This window comes from Corvus brachyrhynchos, unplaced genomic scaffold, assembly GCF_000691975.1.
Source record: "Corvus brachyrhynchos isolate BGI_N302 unplaced genomic scaffold, ASM69197v1 scaffold115, whole genome shotgun sequence".
In the NCBI taxonomy this organism is placed as follows: Eukaryota; Metazoa; Chordata; class Aves; order Passeriformes; family Corvidae; genus Corvus; species Corvus brachyrhynchos.
The window spans coordinates 9,512,364-9,526,693 of record NW_008239553.1 but is presented as its reverse complement, the minus strand read 5'-3'; the positions used below and the strand labels follow the sequence as shown (position 1 = coordinate 9,526,693).

General features: G+C 38.7%; 2 protein-coding genes across 8 annotated transcripts in view; one reads left to right on the top strand and one right to left on the bottom strand.

The window, feature by feature from the left end:
- Positions 1-12,003, top strand: part of ZNF106 (zinc finger protein 106) — a 41,719-nt gene extending 29,716 nt beyond the window's left edge. For all 5 annotated transcript variants that reach the window (XM_017741773.1, XM_017741772.1, XM_008639477.2 and 2 more), the window contains 9 exons: positions 114-248; positions 1,063-1,179; positions 1,632-1,823; positions 2,591-2,653; positions 4,208-4,327; positions 4,816-4,887; positions 6,054-6,125; positions 6,673-6,819; positions 7,813-12,003. In XM_017741773.1, coding sequence (XP_017597262.1) covers positions 114-248; positions 1,063-1,179; positions 1,632-1,823; positions 2,591-2,653; positions 4,208-4,327; positions 4,816-4,887; positions 6,054-6,125; positions 6,673-6,819; positions 7,813-7,869 — 975 coding nt within the window. In that variant the 3' untranslated portion in view covers positions 7,870-12,003. The remainder of the gene's footprint in view (positions 1-113; positions 249-1,062; positions 1,180-1,631; positions 1,824-2,590; positions 2,654-4,207; positions 4,328-4,815; positions 4,888-6,053; positions 6,126-6,672; positions 6,820-7,812) is intronic.
- Positions 12,004-13,065: 1,062 nt separating this feature from the next.
- CAPN3 (calpain 3) overlaps positions 13,066-14,330 on the bottom strand; it is a 29,298-nt gene continuing 28,033 nt past the window's right edge. For all 3 annotated transcript variants that reach the window (XM_017741776.1, XM_017741777.1, XM_017741778.1), the window contains one exon: positions 13,066-14,078. In XM_017741776.1, coding sequence (XP_017597265.1) covers positions 14,052-14,078 — 27 coding nt within the window. In that variant the 3' untranslated portion in view covers positions 13,066-14,051. The remainder of the gene's footprint in view (positions 14,079-14,330) is intronic.

The window sequence follows — 14,330 nt, the reverse complement described above, 5'->3', positions numbered from 1 at the left end:
CCATCTGTGTGTATCCTGATTTTTTTTAGCTGTCTTGCCCTGTTCTGTTAGGTGCATATCCCAAGAGGTATTATGGGCCTTTATGCTGACAGGCTCTATGCTTTCCTTCTTAGAGCAGGAAGTGTGTGGCCATCTTCGAAGGCCATACTTCAAAAGTGAACTGCCTTCTGGTCACTCAGACGAATGGGAAGAATGCTGCACTCTACACTGGCTCAAGTGACCACACTATCAACTGTTACAATATCCAGGTACTCAAACTCTGTTTCAATTTACATATCCTGCATTTTTATGCAAGTGTTTCTTTAAAAATTTTAAAAGCCTTTTAAATCCATGTGATCTGGACTCATTAGAGTAGAGCAGGGAAAAAAACCCCACAAATATCAAACCATTAACTGATTTACTACCCTAATCTTTTGGCTAGCTTGTCAGTAATGTTTTTGTCAGAACAGCATGGCATGATCCCAGATGTTGGGAACACCAAAGAAGAGTTGTTTGGCCATGATTCTTACTTGTCTTCCTGTATTTCTAACTTTATTGCTTATGGAAAGCTCTGCTCTCTGCTCTGTCTGTAGAGCAGCCATAGAGAGAACAGGTATCTGTTACACTGAGGGCAGGTGAAAGAGCAGACTGAGGCTTCCTGGAGCTGGATATTTGAGGATGAGTGATAAAAAGGCTTGCCCAACCTGTGACTTGAAGGACTAGAAAGCAAGTGTCTGCTTCAGAGAGCAAACTGCCAGAGGTTTTAAGCCCTTAAGTTCCCTGTGGGGAACTTAATGGGGAATCCTCAACCTCAGCTGTGTAACAGATGGTTTTCATCAGTAGTCTAAATTTCTATGCACATTAGAGGTTATGATTAGAATAAAGTTATAAGTGGTTGCTGAAGTGCAGTGAGGCCTTGAGATGGTCCTGATTGAGGATCAAACTGCCATGTGACACCAGACTTTCAGATGTTTTTCTCCAGTTCTGTTGGTTTAAAAAGTGAAAATCATCACTCATTTCAGGCTGTTTTCCTTGAATTATTTTCAGTTAATGAAATCTTTAAGTACCTCTTTCTATTGCTAGACCAAAGAGCTCATGGAACAGTTTAAATTGGAAGATCGAGTGCTCTGTTTACACAGTAGATGGCGGATCCTTTATGCAGGTCTTTCAAATGGCACTGTGGTTACTTTCAGCATAAAGGTTAGTTTGTTTAAATATTGGCACCTGAAAGCCTATTGTGATGCTGTTTCTCTCCTCTTTGTGTTTCTTTCCATTCTTTATCTACAGTAGTAAATGTATTTGTAATGAAAGCATTTTGTTATAAATGGTCACTGTTGGCCCCTTTTGGTTGATTACTTTGTCCATGCATGAAGCTGTCCCATCTCCCTGTCTCTTTGTTTACCTTTCTTTCTTACTGTGCTGTACTGTTACGTTTTTTCTTAAGGTTCCTCCTGGTCTACATAACATAAGGAGTTATTACCTTGATTTGGAAACTTAATTGTTAAGATGAAATTTTTACCACTGCTATCTTGTGTGTTACTAAACTGAAATCAGTTGCTGTAACAAGCACAACACAGAAAAGACTCGATGGTCTAGTCAGTGTCATAGCAAAATTTTAATTCTGAAATGCCATTTCATTCTTCCCCCACCAGAATAATAAACAGCTTGATACCTTTGAATGCCATGGCCCTAGAGCAGTGAGCTGTTTAGCCACAGCTCAGGAAGGAGCACGTAAGTTGTTGGTGGTGGGCTCCTATGACTGCACCATCAGCGTGCGAGATGCGCGGAATGGGCTGCTTCTCAGAACCCTGGAAGGTCACAGCAAGACTATTCTCTGCATGAAGGTAAGTGTCTCTGAAAATACATTTTGGACAAAGAATGCTTAAAATGAGGAGCAGATTGTGATAGGAAATAGAGGATTTCTCTATTTTAAATTCTAAAAACTGAGCAATTTGGTAGGGAAATTGTCTCTGGCTGCCATGTCTCGTGTCCCCAGCTGCCACATCTATGTTTGTGTTTTGAATACTTCAGGAATAGTGATTCCATCACTTCCTTAGGCCGCCGGTTCCAATACCTGAACATCCTTTCAGTGAAGAACTCTTTCCTAATATCCATTCTGAGCTTCCTCTGGTGCAACTTGAGGCTGTTTCCTCTTGTCCTGTCACTTGTTAGGGGTTAGGAGCATCATTTTTCTTACGTGAGCAGCGTATAAGTATGCAGCATGTCCAAGATTTCCAGGAAACATTGGGCTTTACTGTGCATGTGCAGAGCAGCATTCTCCATTCAGTTTGCTTGGTCCCCGATTTGCTGCTGAGCAATAATATTTGCTGTCTGTGAGAATAATCCATAGGTAGGATGAGTTGGCCTGGTGGGCTGCAAGTTAACAGCTTCTTATGTCAGTTGTGAAGTGTCAAAAATCATTGTAATATATTTTCTAGCTCTTATGTGAAGAACTCAGTGCATGCCTTTTCCTTCATACCCTTGATTAATTTTAAGGCTCTCAAATTTAGGAAATATTAAAGTACGACTTTAAACTGAACAGTGTCTTAATGTTTTCCTTACCCATTTCCATATCTGTTACAAAATATAAACTTTTTCTTTTTTTTGTAAGGTTGTGAATGATCTGGTATTCAGTGGTTCCAGCGATCAGTCTGTCCATGCCCACAATATTCACGTAAGTCTCCTATAGAAAGATGGAATGACTTTTGCTATTAAGGCACTGAATTCCTATGCTATAATGTCAGAATTTCCTGAATATTTGACTGACTGCTGGGGCAGATTGCTTCCAGAAAAGAAAGTCTCATGAGTTTGTGAATGTGACTATGCACTATAGGTAACTCTGGAGGCATGAAGAGGCTACATAAATGGGCTGACTCTTGTCACGTGATAGGCAATGCCTTTTTATCTGGGCATCTTGCTTTTGCAAATATTACTACAAAATTATGGAAGGGGTTCAGAGAAAAGCCATGTGAGAGATTCTGGTGGGGAAAGAGTTTCTTTATTACTGGAAGAACTTGAGGAACACTATGTTCCAAGCTAGATGGTTCAAAAGCTGTTGTATTGTCATGAATGCTTTGTCTCTAGCCTGCCGTTCTCTCCCTCTTTTACACCATCGTCCCTCAGTCCTAGCAGAAGCATTCATGTAGCTATGCAATAAGTTAGATTAAAAAACTTTGTCAGAGGGAAATTTTAGTTGACAAAAAAAAGTGTATTTCTGTGTATTTAGCTGAATTTGCTAACTGATCCTTGATCCTAATACTTATAGCGTAGTCCTAGTTTCAGGATGGGTGGGAATGTGTAACTAATGATGGAAAGAGATCACAGAATCAATTAGGTTGGAAAAGACCTCTGAGATCAGAGTCCAACCTGTGATCGAAAACCACCATGTCAGCTAGACTATGACATTGTCAGCATCCCGTCTTTCTCTAAGCTCTTCCATGGACACTGACTCCAACACCTCCCAGGGCAGTCCATGCCAAAATCTAATCACCCTTTCTGTGAAGAATTTCTTCCTAGTGTCCAGCCTCCCCTGGCACAGCTTGAGGCCATTTCATCTTCTCCTGTTGCTGGTTGCATGGGAGAGGGGCTGACCCCCATCAGGCTACACCCTACTTTCAGTTGTAGAGAGTGGTAAGGTTTCCCCTGAGCCTTCTTTTCTCCAGGTTAAACAACCCCAGCTCCTTCAGCTGCTTCTCATTACACTTGTGCTCCAGACCCTTCACCAGTTTCATTGCCCTTCTTTGGACTCACTCCAGCACCTCAATGTCCTTCCTGAACTGAGGGGCCCAGAGCTGGACACAGCACTCGAGGTGTGGTGTCACCAGTGCAGAGTACAGGGGGAGAATCGCTTGCCTGGTCCTGGTGGCCACACTATTCCTGGGAGTGGCCAAGATGCTATTGGCTTTTTGGCCACCTGGGCACACTGGTAGCTCACATTCAGAAGCAGAAGAAGAGAAGAGAGAACTTTATAGAGACCCATGCATTTCTGTTGTACTGGAATGGCTCTGTGTTAGGATGTGCAAACAAAAGAATAAGTAGTATTTGATCATAATCTGTAAGTGCCTTCACAGAGAATGGAAGTCTCATAAAGCGTGTTTCCATTTCTGAGTAGTGAGCATTGAACCTAGCTACCCTATCTAGGTTAGGTAGAACCATTTTGTTATTTTGTTCTTTTGTTCAAGAAAAACCAAATCAAACCCCTATTTACCTTTGCTTTTTCTTGATGCAGACTGGAGAGCTGGTACGGATCTATAAGGGCCACAACCATGCAGTAACGGTTGTGAACATTCTTGGGAAAGTCATGGTGACAGCATGTCTGGATAAATTTGTTCGTGTTTATGAACTACAGGTAAGAAAGTAGGTGGTTACTAATGACATTTATCCTAATGTGTGTTAATTAATGATTTTGAAGTCAAATAGTCAAATGAAGTCAAATAGAAGTCATCTTTGTACTTGCTGGTCTCTAGCCCATCCCTCTCTTTCCTGTCACTCAGTATATATAGTTGTCTCACCAGCCAAAATACATGGGTTTTAAAGAATGTAACCTAAACCATTTTTTTAGAACCTGGGTTATTCCAAGACAATGACAGCTCAGAAAAGTGGGGAAATATTAGTTTTGTTTGCTGAGAGAACGAGTGCTTAGTTGGACAAAAATACTCCCAGAAGCAAAGCAAGCAAAAGTGAGCTTTCAAGGTAGCTATAAAGTTTGGAATCCACCACAGCAGTTTACTTGCTACCAAGGAAACTGCTCTTGGAAGTATTATCCTTTGCATGTCTGTGAAAAATGGCTCTTAAAAAATGTCATGTTATTAAGTGTCTGTTTCTGTTTCTTTAAAGTCACACGACCGCTTGCAAGTCTATGGAGGCCACACAGATATGATCATGTGTATGACCATCCATAAGAGCATGGTAACTCCCTCCTTTTCACTGGTCTTAAAGAGAAGGTTGTAATTGCTACAGGTGCATACAAGATGGTTTAATTTCTTCACATAAAGAAATCAACCTGCTGTTTAGCTGTATTTCCAAGTTGTTCTTAGAAAATCAAGTTGCTATAACAGCTTTGCATTTATGTAATATTATTGTCTGGGGAAAAATCACCATTTAGCTTACAGTAGTCTTAAAACAATAGTTCTTTTTGCAGTGATGATTACAGTGAAGACTCTAGAAATAGTGAAATACTTCTGCTTTTTCAAGTGTTAGTCCTGTTTGACTTTTACTCAAGGGAATCACTCAGATGCTAGAGAAATACTTCACCCACAGTCAGACCTCTAGTAACCGTTGACAGAACATAAAGAAAGGTGTGCAATTGATTCAGGTATACAGGTTTCTTCATGAATCTGCCCTGCAGGATAAGTTTCAGAAGCACTTCTGGATAAATATTTCTTAAAATAGTCTTTAAAAGCACTTATTTGTCTGCATGTCTATGAATTTGCTTGCAAAGTTTCTTTGAGATTGTAAAATGCAAGGTATAGTAGTGATTTGTAGTAACAGAAAAGTCCGAAGAAACAGATTTCCTACTAATTGGAATACATACTGCCCAAGCATCACATCTCATGAGTCCAACCCGAGGCTTGAATTGGGCCCCAACAGAGATCTGTTGTGGGCATTCTCAAATTGAAGAAGGGTTCAGATGAGAAGTTTAGTGATGAGTGAAAGAATCTGCATCAGTCTTTCTGAAATTCTGATGTTCTTCCACACACTTCCTCTCCATCCCTTTTTGATATACATATAACTGGTTAAGTCCTGGACATAAATAATTTGATGTTTACCCCTACGTATTTTTTAACTTCAGTGGATAGTACCATAATTTAAAGTTTTATGAACTGTTACACACATGACACTGAACAAAAGAGGTTATGGAAGCATTTCTTATTCATTTGTAGGCTTTTGTGAACTATGAATGCAAATCTTAAAAGAATTTGGTTATACCTATTTTTAAAATAGGTAGAAGCCTTGCATGCTGATATTTCATAGTTTTTACCTACACTGAAGTGTCCTTCAAAATTTTACTACTTTTTTTTTTTTTTCCTTTCTTTTATTCCCAGTTTGCTTTTCCATAAACGTTTCTTTTACAGATCTACACAGGATGCTATGATGGCAGTGTCAGAGCTGTGAGGCTTAATCTGATGCAAAATTATCGATGCTGGGTAATTAGCAAAATATTTTTAGCCTTCCTTTGTTACTGAATTTTCTGGGGGTGGCCTCTACTCTCTTAGTCTTGGGTAGCTTGACCTTAGATTTTTTTATAATTCTTTTTTTTTCCTAATGGGGCAAGTTGTTAGTTTAAATTACTGTTCTTTCTGGTAGTTTTTAGATAGTGACATGTAACTGTTTAGAACCAAAAACTTTGGCTGAGTGACACAGAAAAGCTGATTTACTCTGCTAAATAAGTTTAATTAAATTCCAAATTACTTTGTCACAGGTAAGATTAAATCTTGTAAAGGCTTAAGTCCTCTATTCCTCCTGCCATTCCTGCTTTTTTTTAGGCTTGGCTAAAATCCAGGAAGAATTTCTGTAAAGCTGTAATTAAAGGAACAGAGACCATTGAAAATGGAAGTGGAATAAGATACAAAATGTACAGGAGTTGGCAGGCATGCTTACAGTCTTGGAAGAATATTGTGGAATTGCAGGAAGAAAAGCATTAGCAAAAGTTGTATTTTCCTGGCTTATTGTGGTGTGTTGTTTTTTTACCAGTGGCATGGATGTTCACTGATTTTTGGAGTTGTGGACCATCTGAAACAACACCTGCTAACTGACCACACCAATCCAAATTTTCAGACCCTGAAATGTCGTTGGAAGAACTGTGATGCTTTCTTTACTTCCAGGAAAGGTTCCAAGCAGGTATGTGGTTGAAATAACATAGTTGCATTTGATAATATTAAGTACTTTATATCACCACAGTTGTGGGCCTTGACCCTATTTCTCTTAAAAAGGGTTAAGTTTTTCTAGTTTTGGCAGGCTTGACTGGATGTGGTTACAGTCATCCAAGGCTAACAGGGTTCAATTGAGCCTGTGGCAGATGAAGAGTGCAGCTGTGATAATTTGACATATGGTCAATTTAAAACAGTTTGATCCTAAAATATTACATGGAAATGGTGGAATTCTTAAATTATTAAAGTAATTCTACTCAAGATATTAGGAAATTTTTTGAAGGAAAGATGTCTTTATAACATGAACAAACATCTGCCTTGAAAAAAGGTTTTTATCCTTTTAATTTTTATCCATCGCTACCTCTTTCATTGTTGTTTATTTTTCACATGAGTTTGTTAGCAAAACCTGTCTTTAAATAAGTAATGCATAAACTTCTGGATAACAGCTATAACAGAGAAGGGGGTGAAAATGAAGGCATAAGAGTTGGAGTAAGTCATGTGTAAAGGATTGGGGAATGAGTGTGAGGAGGGCTGTTACCTATAGACTGATCTGTAAAATCTGCATTTTAGTCCTTGGCAATAGAAACTGCCTTCCTTTGAATGCTTTCCAGAATATGGAAAGAAAGGAGGTTTCTTTGAGAATTAACAAACAGTAAAATCCTTAATTTCTCTTTAAGTAGTGGCTTTGGATATGATGTGTTTATTTAATTTGCTATTCTAATCAAAAAGGAAACTGCGTTTTATTTCCCTTTAATGATGTGGTATGTGAAACACTTTATGATTTAGTAGCTTGACAATGATATTTTTTACCTTTTGAGAAGCTTTAAGGCAAACAAATGTATATTATCTAGAATGTGACTTTCACTGCAGCTTCTAGAATCCTTTGCAAAGTTTTTTGTGGGTTTTTTTTGTGATGATTAGAATGATTTTTTTTTTTTAATTGACTTCTCTGGTTCTTTTCTAGGATGCTGTAGGACACATTGAAAGACATGCTGAGGATGACAGCAGGATTGACTCATGAACCTTTTCACCTCCCACATTGGGAAGTAATTTTGTATGTCATAATTATTCCAAATAACATCAGTTTCTTACTCCAGTCTTTCCTCTTTCTTTTCCCACTTGGAATGCAAAAACTGAGTGGGGCTGAAATGCATTGCTGCGGAGACTGCAGGTTGTGTTGCACTCTGTAGAAATAAGACTGGTAATTAAGACTTAGCCCAAGTTCTTGCAGGTTTTTAATTCATTGATGGACAAGAATATTCCTTCCTCTTGTCTGCCTTGTTTATTTGTTGTTTGTTTTTTTCAGGTGATTTTATTTGTTTTTTTAAAAAGCATAGTCTTTGGGAACTCCAAAGGGGTGTTGAAAACTTAGATTACAATAGGTGCTGCTGTTTGCAAACTCAGATTGAAGCCTGTTATGTGTCTAAGACATGTCTGGTTCTGTTGTATCCAGTTTTTTAGCTGATTTTAATAAAATTCTGCAAACCAGAATATCACAAATTCTAACAATGTAACCTGAATATCCAGTGTACATTTTTACTTTCTTCATAAAAAGAAGAGTTATTTTATGGAGACTGGAATAAATTAATTTTTTAATGTTAATTGTAACTTATTTTTTATTCCTTGTGTAAAAATTGCTATAACTGGCACAATATATACAGTGGTAGATACCATACCTTGTGAGGTATTTTGTTTATTTTGAGGAAAGCGGTTATTTCTTGAGAGAGATGCCAGTAGCAGCAAAACAGCCAGAACAGTGGCTCTACTCACATGCTTTGCAATCTTCGTCTTTTTCAATATAGGTCCTTATGTATGGGAAAGAAGTAAGTGGTGTCTGTTTTTCTTTTAGTTAAAGACCAGCATAACCACCACTGCTATCTTGATAAAACACCATAATTGGATTGCTGATTTTATATGGAGTCTTAGTGAGCTTTGCAGCACCATATCCTCATGGCAGAGCAAACCAAGAGAAATGCAAAGGCACTGTGTGTTTTGTGCATCCACTTTGGTAGTGTTTTGTTTCTGTTGTGAACTGACTTAATTGGCTTGGGCTACATCAAGTTCACAAAAACTCAACTGGAAAGAATGGAGCAGGATTTCAAAGTCTAATGTTCTCAAGCAGAAGCTGAGGATATGAAATGCGTATCACATGTAAAAGTCTTGTTTCTACTAATGCACAGCAAGTACCACAGAGAGGCCAGTGCAAAAGGGAAGACTGTTTCAAGTTGTCAGGATTCCCCTGCGGGTGTCCCTTGAGGGGAATCAGTTCACCTTGTGAAGTTCAGTGAAATGCACTTCTGGCACCTGCCATCCTCTCTCCCCTAATAACACTAATTTAGCAAAGAACCCTCTTAACACTGAGACTAATCTAGCAAGGAGCTTTGTGTTCACTTTTGCCTAACTTGCTGCTCAGGATAAAATAAGCAGAGGTTTTCCTAAGCTGTAAGAGAAGGTGAAGACAGCAAACCGAGCTGCTTCTACACAAATGCAGCGCTTTCCCAAGAAAACTGAGTGGACTACTGCTTTTACTGGGTATCTTTTTTACAAGTTCACACTTGTCAGCCATAGACCAAATAAGTTTTATAGCCTCTTTCTTTGACTATAAAGAAGCCTTTTTAGGCCAAGAAAGTGAATGATTGAGGAAAGCCCATGGATGTTCTACTGCCATCAAATAAAGAAGCTTCAGGGCCTTCTCTGGAGCACACTGGTTTTGTATTACCTTAGCAGACAAGCAGAATTGCTCTGACACTGATGAGTATTTTTTGTGAGACAGGAGTAAAATATGAATGAGATGCAGTAGCATCCTACTTCAAAGACATGGGAATCTCTGAGGTTCCAGTGCTTTTGTGGTGATTGGTTTTGTTTGTTTACTTTTTATTAAGATGTTTGTGGATAGCAAAAAGCCCCAGTATGTGGCTCAGACCTCAGGCTGTTCTGAGGGTGTTTTTGATTTGGTTTTTGGGGGATGTACGGTTGTGGTTTTGGTGTTTGGGGTTTTTTTTATCTTTCTTTCTGTGGTCTGTGGATGAAGCAATTCAATAGAGAATCAAGTCAGGGGAAGTCTTTAAATGGTTTAGATGTTTTATGATGGAGGGTGTAATGCTCTAAAGTCTGAGAGCATTTGTTTGGATTTTTTCATGACCTAAAAGCAGCAGACTGTGTAATACTTAAACCATTTCCAAAAGTTTTGATATTCAGGAGTTCTTCTGGGAGTTCTTTGAACCACAGTGAGGGAGCATGTAAGTGTGGCATAAACAGTGTGGGCGTCCTAAGCTGTCCTTCATGGACTGTGCTGCGGTGAAGGTGTGGAGGTGTGTCCCAAGGACAAGCCAGTGGGGCAATAGCAGCATTCTGAAAAATGTGTGAGAGAGTAGATTTTGTTACTTCTCCCTTGTGAGTCTTTACATTCTTTCAGCTGTTTTCCAGAACATATATAAAGATCTTTCTCACTAGATGTTGCCACAAGCAGTTATTACACTTTATTTGCATTCCCATTTGCTTGTTAGGTTTATCTTTTTTAGTTGGTGGAAGCAGTCTTTCTTTTTGTGTGGTCTATGATATTTCCTTATCTGTCTTGAAAACAATCCTTCTGAAAAGTCTGGGCTTCTGAAGTCCAGCTTTATCAGTGGTGTCTTTTGCTACTTTGTAGGTCATTTCAGATCTATTTTAAGAATCCTAAAATGGGTAAGAGGTGGGAAGATAGCAGAGCTGCATGAGTGAAAAATTTTGCTTCATAAATTAGAAACAATTTTAAAAAATCCTCAGGGGTTCAGAGGAAAATGCTGTACTGCTTTGTCATGAGGATATTTTAAAAGGATTTGCTATGAAGTTGTGCAGCTGTGGAAATCCCCAGGCTTCTCTGGAGTTACGTGGGGAGGTTTCATATTTGTCCAGCTAGAATTTGGTGCAGATTTCACAATCGACCATTTACTTCTTCTGGAGGCAATTGCAGAAGAGAGATGCCAAACTAATGTTTGTTTGTTGGTATTGATTAATGAGATCCTCTCTGGTCTTGCAACACAGGGTTTTGGCTCCTGATATACCTCTAGTTCAAGAATGTAATAACTTTGGGAAGGTGGGCTGCTTGTGACACTTAACACAGTAATATTTGCATGAAAAGCAGTACTGCACATCTGAAACCAGTTTCAGGACTATTTATTTTTGGTTTTGGTTTGTTTTTTATGCAAGTAAAAAGTTGTGGGTGGAAGAGTGAGTAGAGTGAGGATTTATTTTATGGTTAGCTGTGGATTTTTTATTAGTCAAATGTTAAAAAATGAGTTCTGGACTTGCTATATGGATGACTACATGTGGCAGGCCCTTTAGGGGCTTTTTGAGATTGGTCTGTATTAGTTTCTCCTTTCTCCTTCAAATTTCAGGGGAAAGTAACAGCTATCTGGCAGTGCAAAACACTCTGGCATAACGCTGCTGCTTCTGTATGTGGAAGGGGATGGAGGGAAAACTGCTGCATCCCTTGGTACAGAGATGCATTAAATATCCAGGCTTCTGCTTACCTTGTGTCACTTACATGTGAATTACAGACTTTAAACATATACCAGCACATAAGTTGGCTTCTGCAAAATAGCAGGAGCTTGGCTGTGTGGTGTGTTTGAAGTAGTGCAGTTCTTAATGCACATTTTCAAACAGAACAATCATGCTGGATCAAGGTAAATGATAACTGCAAACTTGCAATAAAGGGCAGGGGAAATGTTTTTGTTGGGAAAATATTTTTCCCTTAAGTTGAATTAAAACACAGTTACAGGTTAATCTTGGTTTTCAGTCTTGTATGGTACTATAATTCAAGCAGTCTAAGTTGTCCAGAGTTCCAGAATATGTGAGGAAGGATAAGGAAACAGTTTCAGCTACTGTTTGTAAAATAATTAGTCCTCAAAGAGCAAACTGTGTAGGTATATATTCTGTTAAATGCGCCTGCCAGCTTCTCGGATTTCATTTTGCTGTAATGTTAAACAGTCTTTTTGAAGAATGGAAGTGGAATAAAACAACTTGATTGAATATTTAGTAATTTAAGCTGTGTAGAACATGTGCACAGATTGATCATGGTTTTCTTCTCTTACTTTGGTACAAAGCTGTGACTGTAATAATGAAACTTTACATGGCAAAAGAAGAAATGAAAAAAAATAAAGTTCTTTATATTGTTGTGGTTTGTCTGTTTCTCCTTTGTTTTAAATAGAATGATTTTTTTCACAGGATTTGGTAGAACGTGACTTTGTTCTGGATTTTTTTCCTGTTTTATGAGGGCTGGATAAAATCAGACTGGCCACTTTGAAGCTCCAGCACTGGCAGGAGTGTTACAAGTGTGTGGGAATCTCAAACCTAGTCATTTGGCAGGGAAGTGAAGCTGTCCACCCAACTGGTACCTCCAAGATGATGTGCTGCCTGCCTTGCTTCGTGGCCCATTGCAGGGGAGGTTCTCTTGAGCTCTGTAGCTTGTTGGTAGTTCACTCACCAGAACTGTAAGGACCAGTTTTGAGTTCCCAAATAAAAATCCTGATTTTGATTTTTTGACTGATAGATTTTGGTTGTTTTCTGAACATCCCAACTAAGAGAGTCTCTGCCATACTTGTATGGAAAATAATAGCTCAGTGGAGGTAAGGCATGGCTGGGAGCCAGGGCTTCAAGTGTTCCAGTCATCTTAAAAATTATTTGGGTTAAAAAAAAAAAAAGTTGAATTTGAAGGAGAATAAATATTTTTTAGATAAACTATAGGATTTTCTTACTCTTTCAGAGTAAGTTACAGTGCAAGGCAACACTAAGAACTTTATAGTCAAAAGGTTTTCGGCTTCTTAGTGACCTTTCAGTTAAATGAGCTACTCACTGGAATAACTTCGAGTGGATACTACAATTTGTTTTTAAAATTGTGCATTACATTAGTGGATTGCTTTGCTACTTTTCACCACTAGACAACTCAGTAGACAGTTCTGACAAAGTCTGTTCGTTCTTGCATGTTTTGTTTTTCCTTCCATTTTTTATATTGTACTTGTAAAAACCTGTCATCCTTTAAGCTGGTAGCAAGGGAACCTCTCAAGTGCTTTTTTTTTTCCAAATGTATTCAAGGAGTAAACTGGAAACTATTTGAGATATTAAGCTAATTTCACACTTGCCATAAACTCCAAAAGCTTCTGTATATTCAGGAGAATGATGGAAGAGTGCTCAATATTTCATCTTCATCTGTTCTTTCAGAATAAAACCAAAAAAAGCCTAGGCCAAAAATCCAATTGATTTTATTTTTGGTTCCATTAAGCTAATTCTACTTGCCTATTGGAATAATATTCCCAAAGTGGTCATGCTCATATAGTATCTGATTCTGCTACACGTCACCTCTTGCAATAAAGAAATGCATGGTACTATTGGGAAACAGGACCAGGGCTGGGGGAAGTACGTTTGTCTGTGTGTGTAGATACATAGATTTGTATGTGTACCGGGTTTTCTGCCTCAAAGGGCAAATAAATTTCTCAGTGTTACAGGGAATGCAGTTACAATGAAAAACACTTAAAATGTCCAAATGTGTAATTAAGATCCCATGGGGGTAGTAAAATGAGAGCCAATTGCTCAGTTCTGGTACTTCTGCTGAGGCGTTAGATAAGCAGTACTCTGGTATTGCAGTCGGTCATGCCCTACTCCCCCATTTCCACATAGCAGAGATCCAACCTGCACAGCCAAATCTGTAACTGAGTTGTTGGGTTGCATAATATTAACATAATTAGCACAATCTCATGTGAAATATTCAGTAAATATTACAAAGAAATGAAAGGGTAATACCAAGAGCAGGACAAAGAGTTAATGACTAATTACGAAGTGACAGTAAACACCTCTGACTTTCACAGTCCCAGTTTCACCTGACCTGAGGGAAGACCTTTCCCGTTGTCAGCACAAGCAGAACAATTATGTATTCTCCATGTCTTCACTACGCAGAGAAAGCTTAATTCAGTCATCAATAAATTAATCCTTGTTGCCAAAGGAAAAATGTCAGGATGCTATAAAAGTAGCTACAAACTATGTGCACTGTCCTGTCTATGAGAGTATGGTTGTCTCTTTTTCCAAGGGCTTCTTCCCATGTTTATCTGTTTATCTCAGCGACTGAACGACATAATTAGGAATTGCTCTTGCTTGCCCTTGGGATGAATGGTGCTAGTTCCTTGGAAGTCTTCAGAGTGTTCTTAGCAAAGGTGGCCACTGGCTCCGGTGTTACGCGTACAGCGTGAGCTGCAGCCACTGAAAGAAGAGTTAAAGGATGGAAGAGTTCTTGGCATCCTCCCATGAATTGTATGAAGACACCACCCTCTAACTGGAAGGCAGCTGCTTGCTATCACTTAGGATGAAGTAGAGAGGCTGTGGGGAATTTTTTCTTGAGTTTCTTGTTCCTATTTCTCCTTCCCTTGCAAAAAGTGATGGGTGTTTTTAATGGTCTCCCTAACAGAGGACATGCTTTTAAGTTGAAACTTTCTAATTCTTCTTAATAAGGTT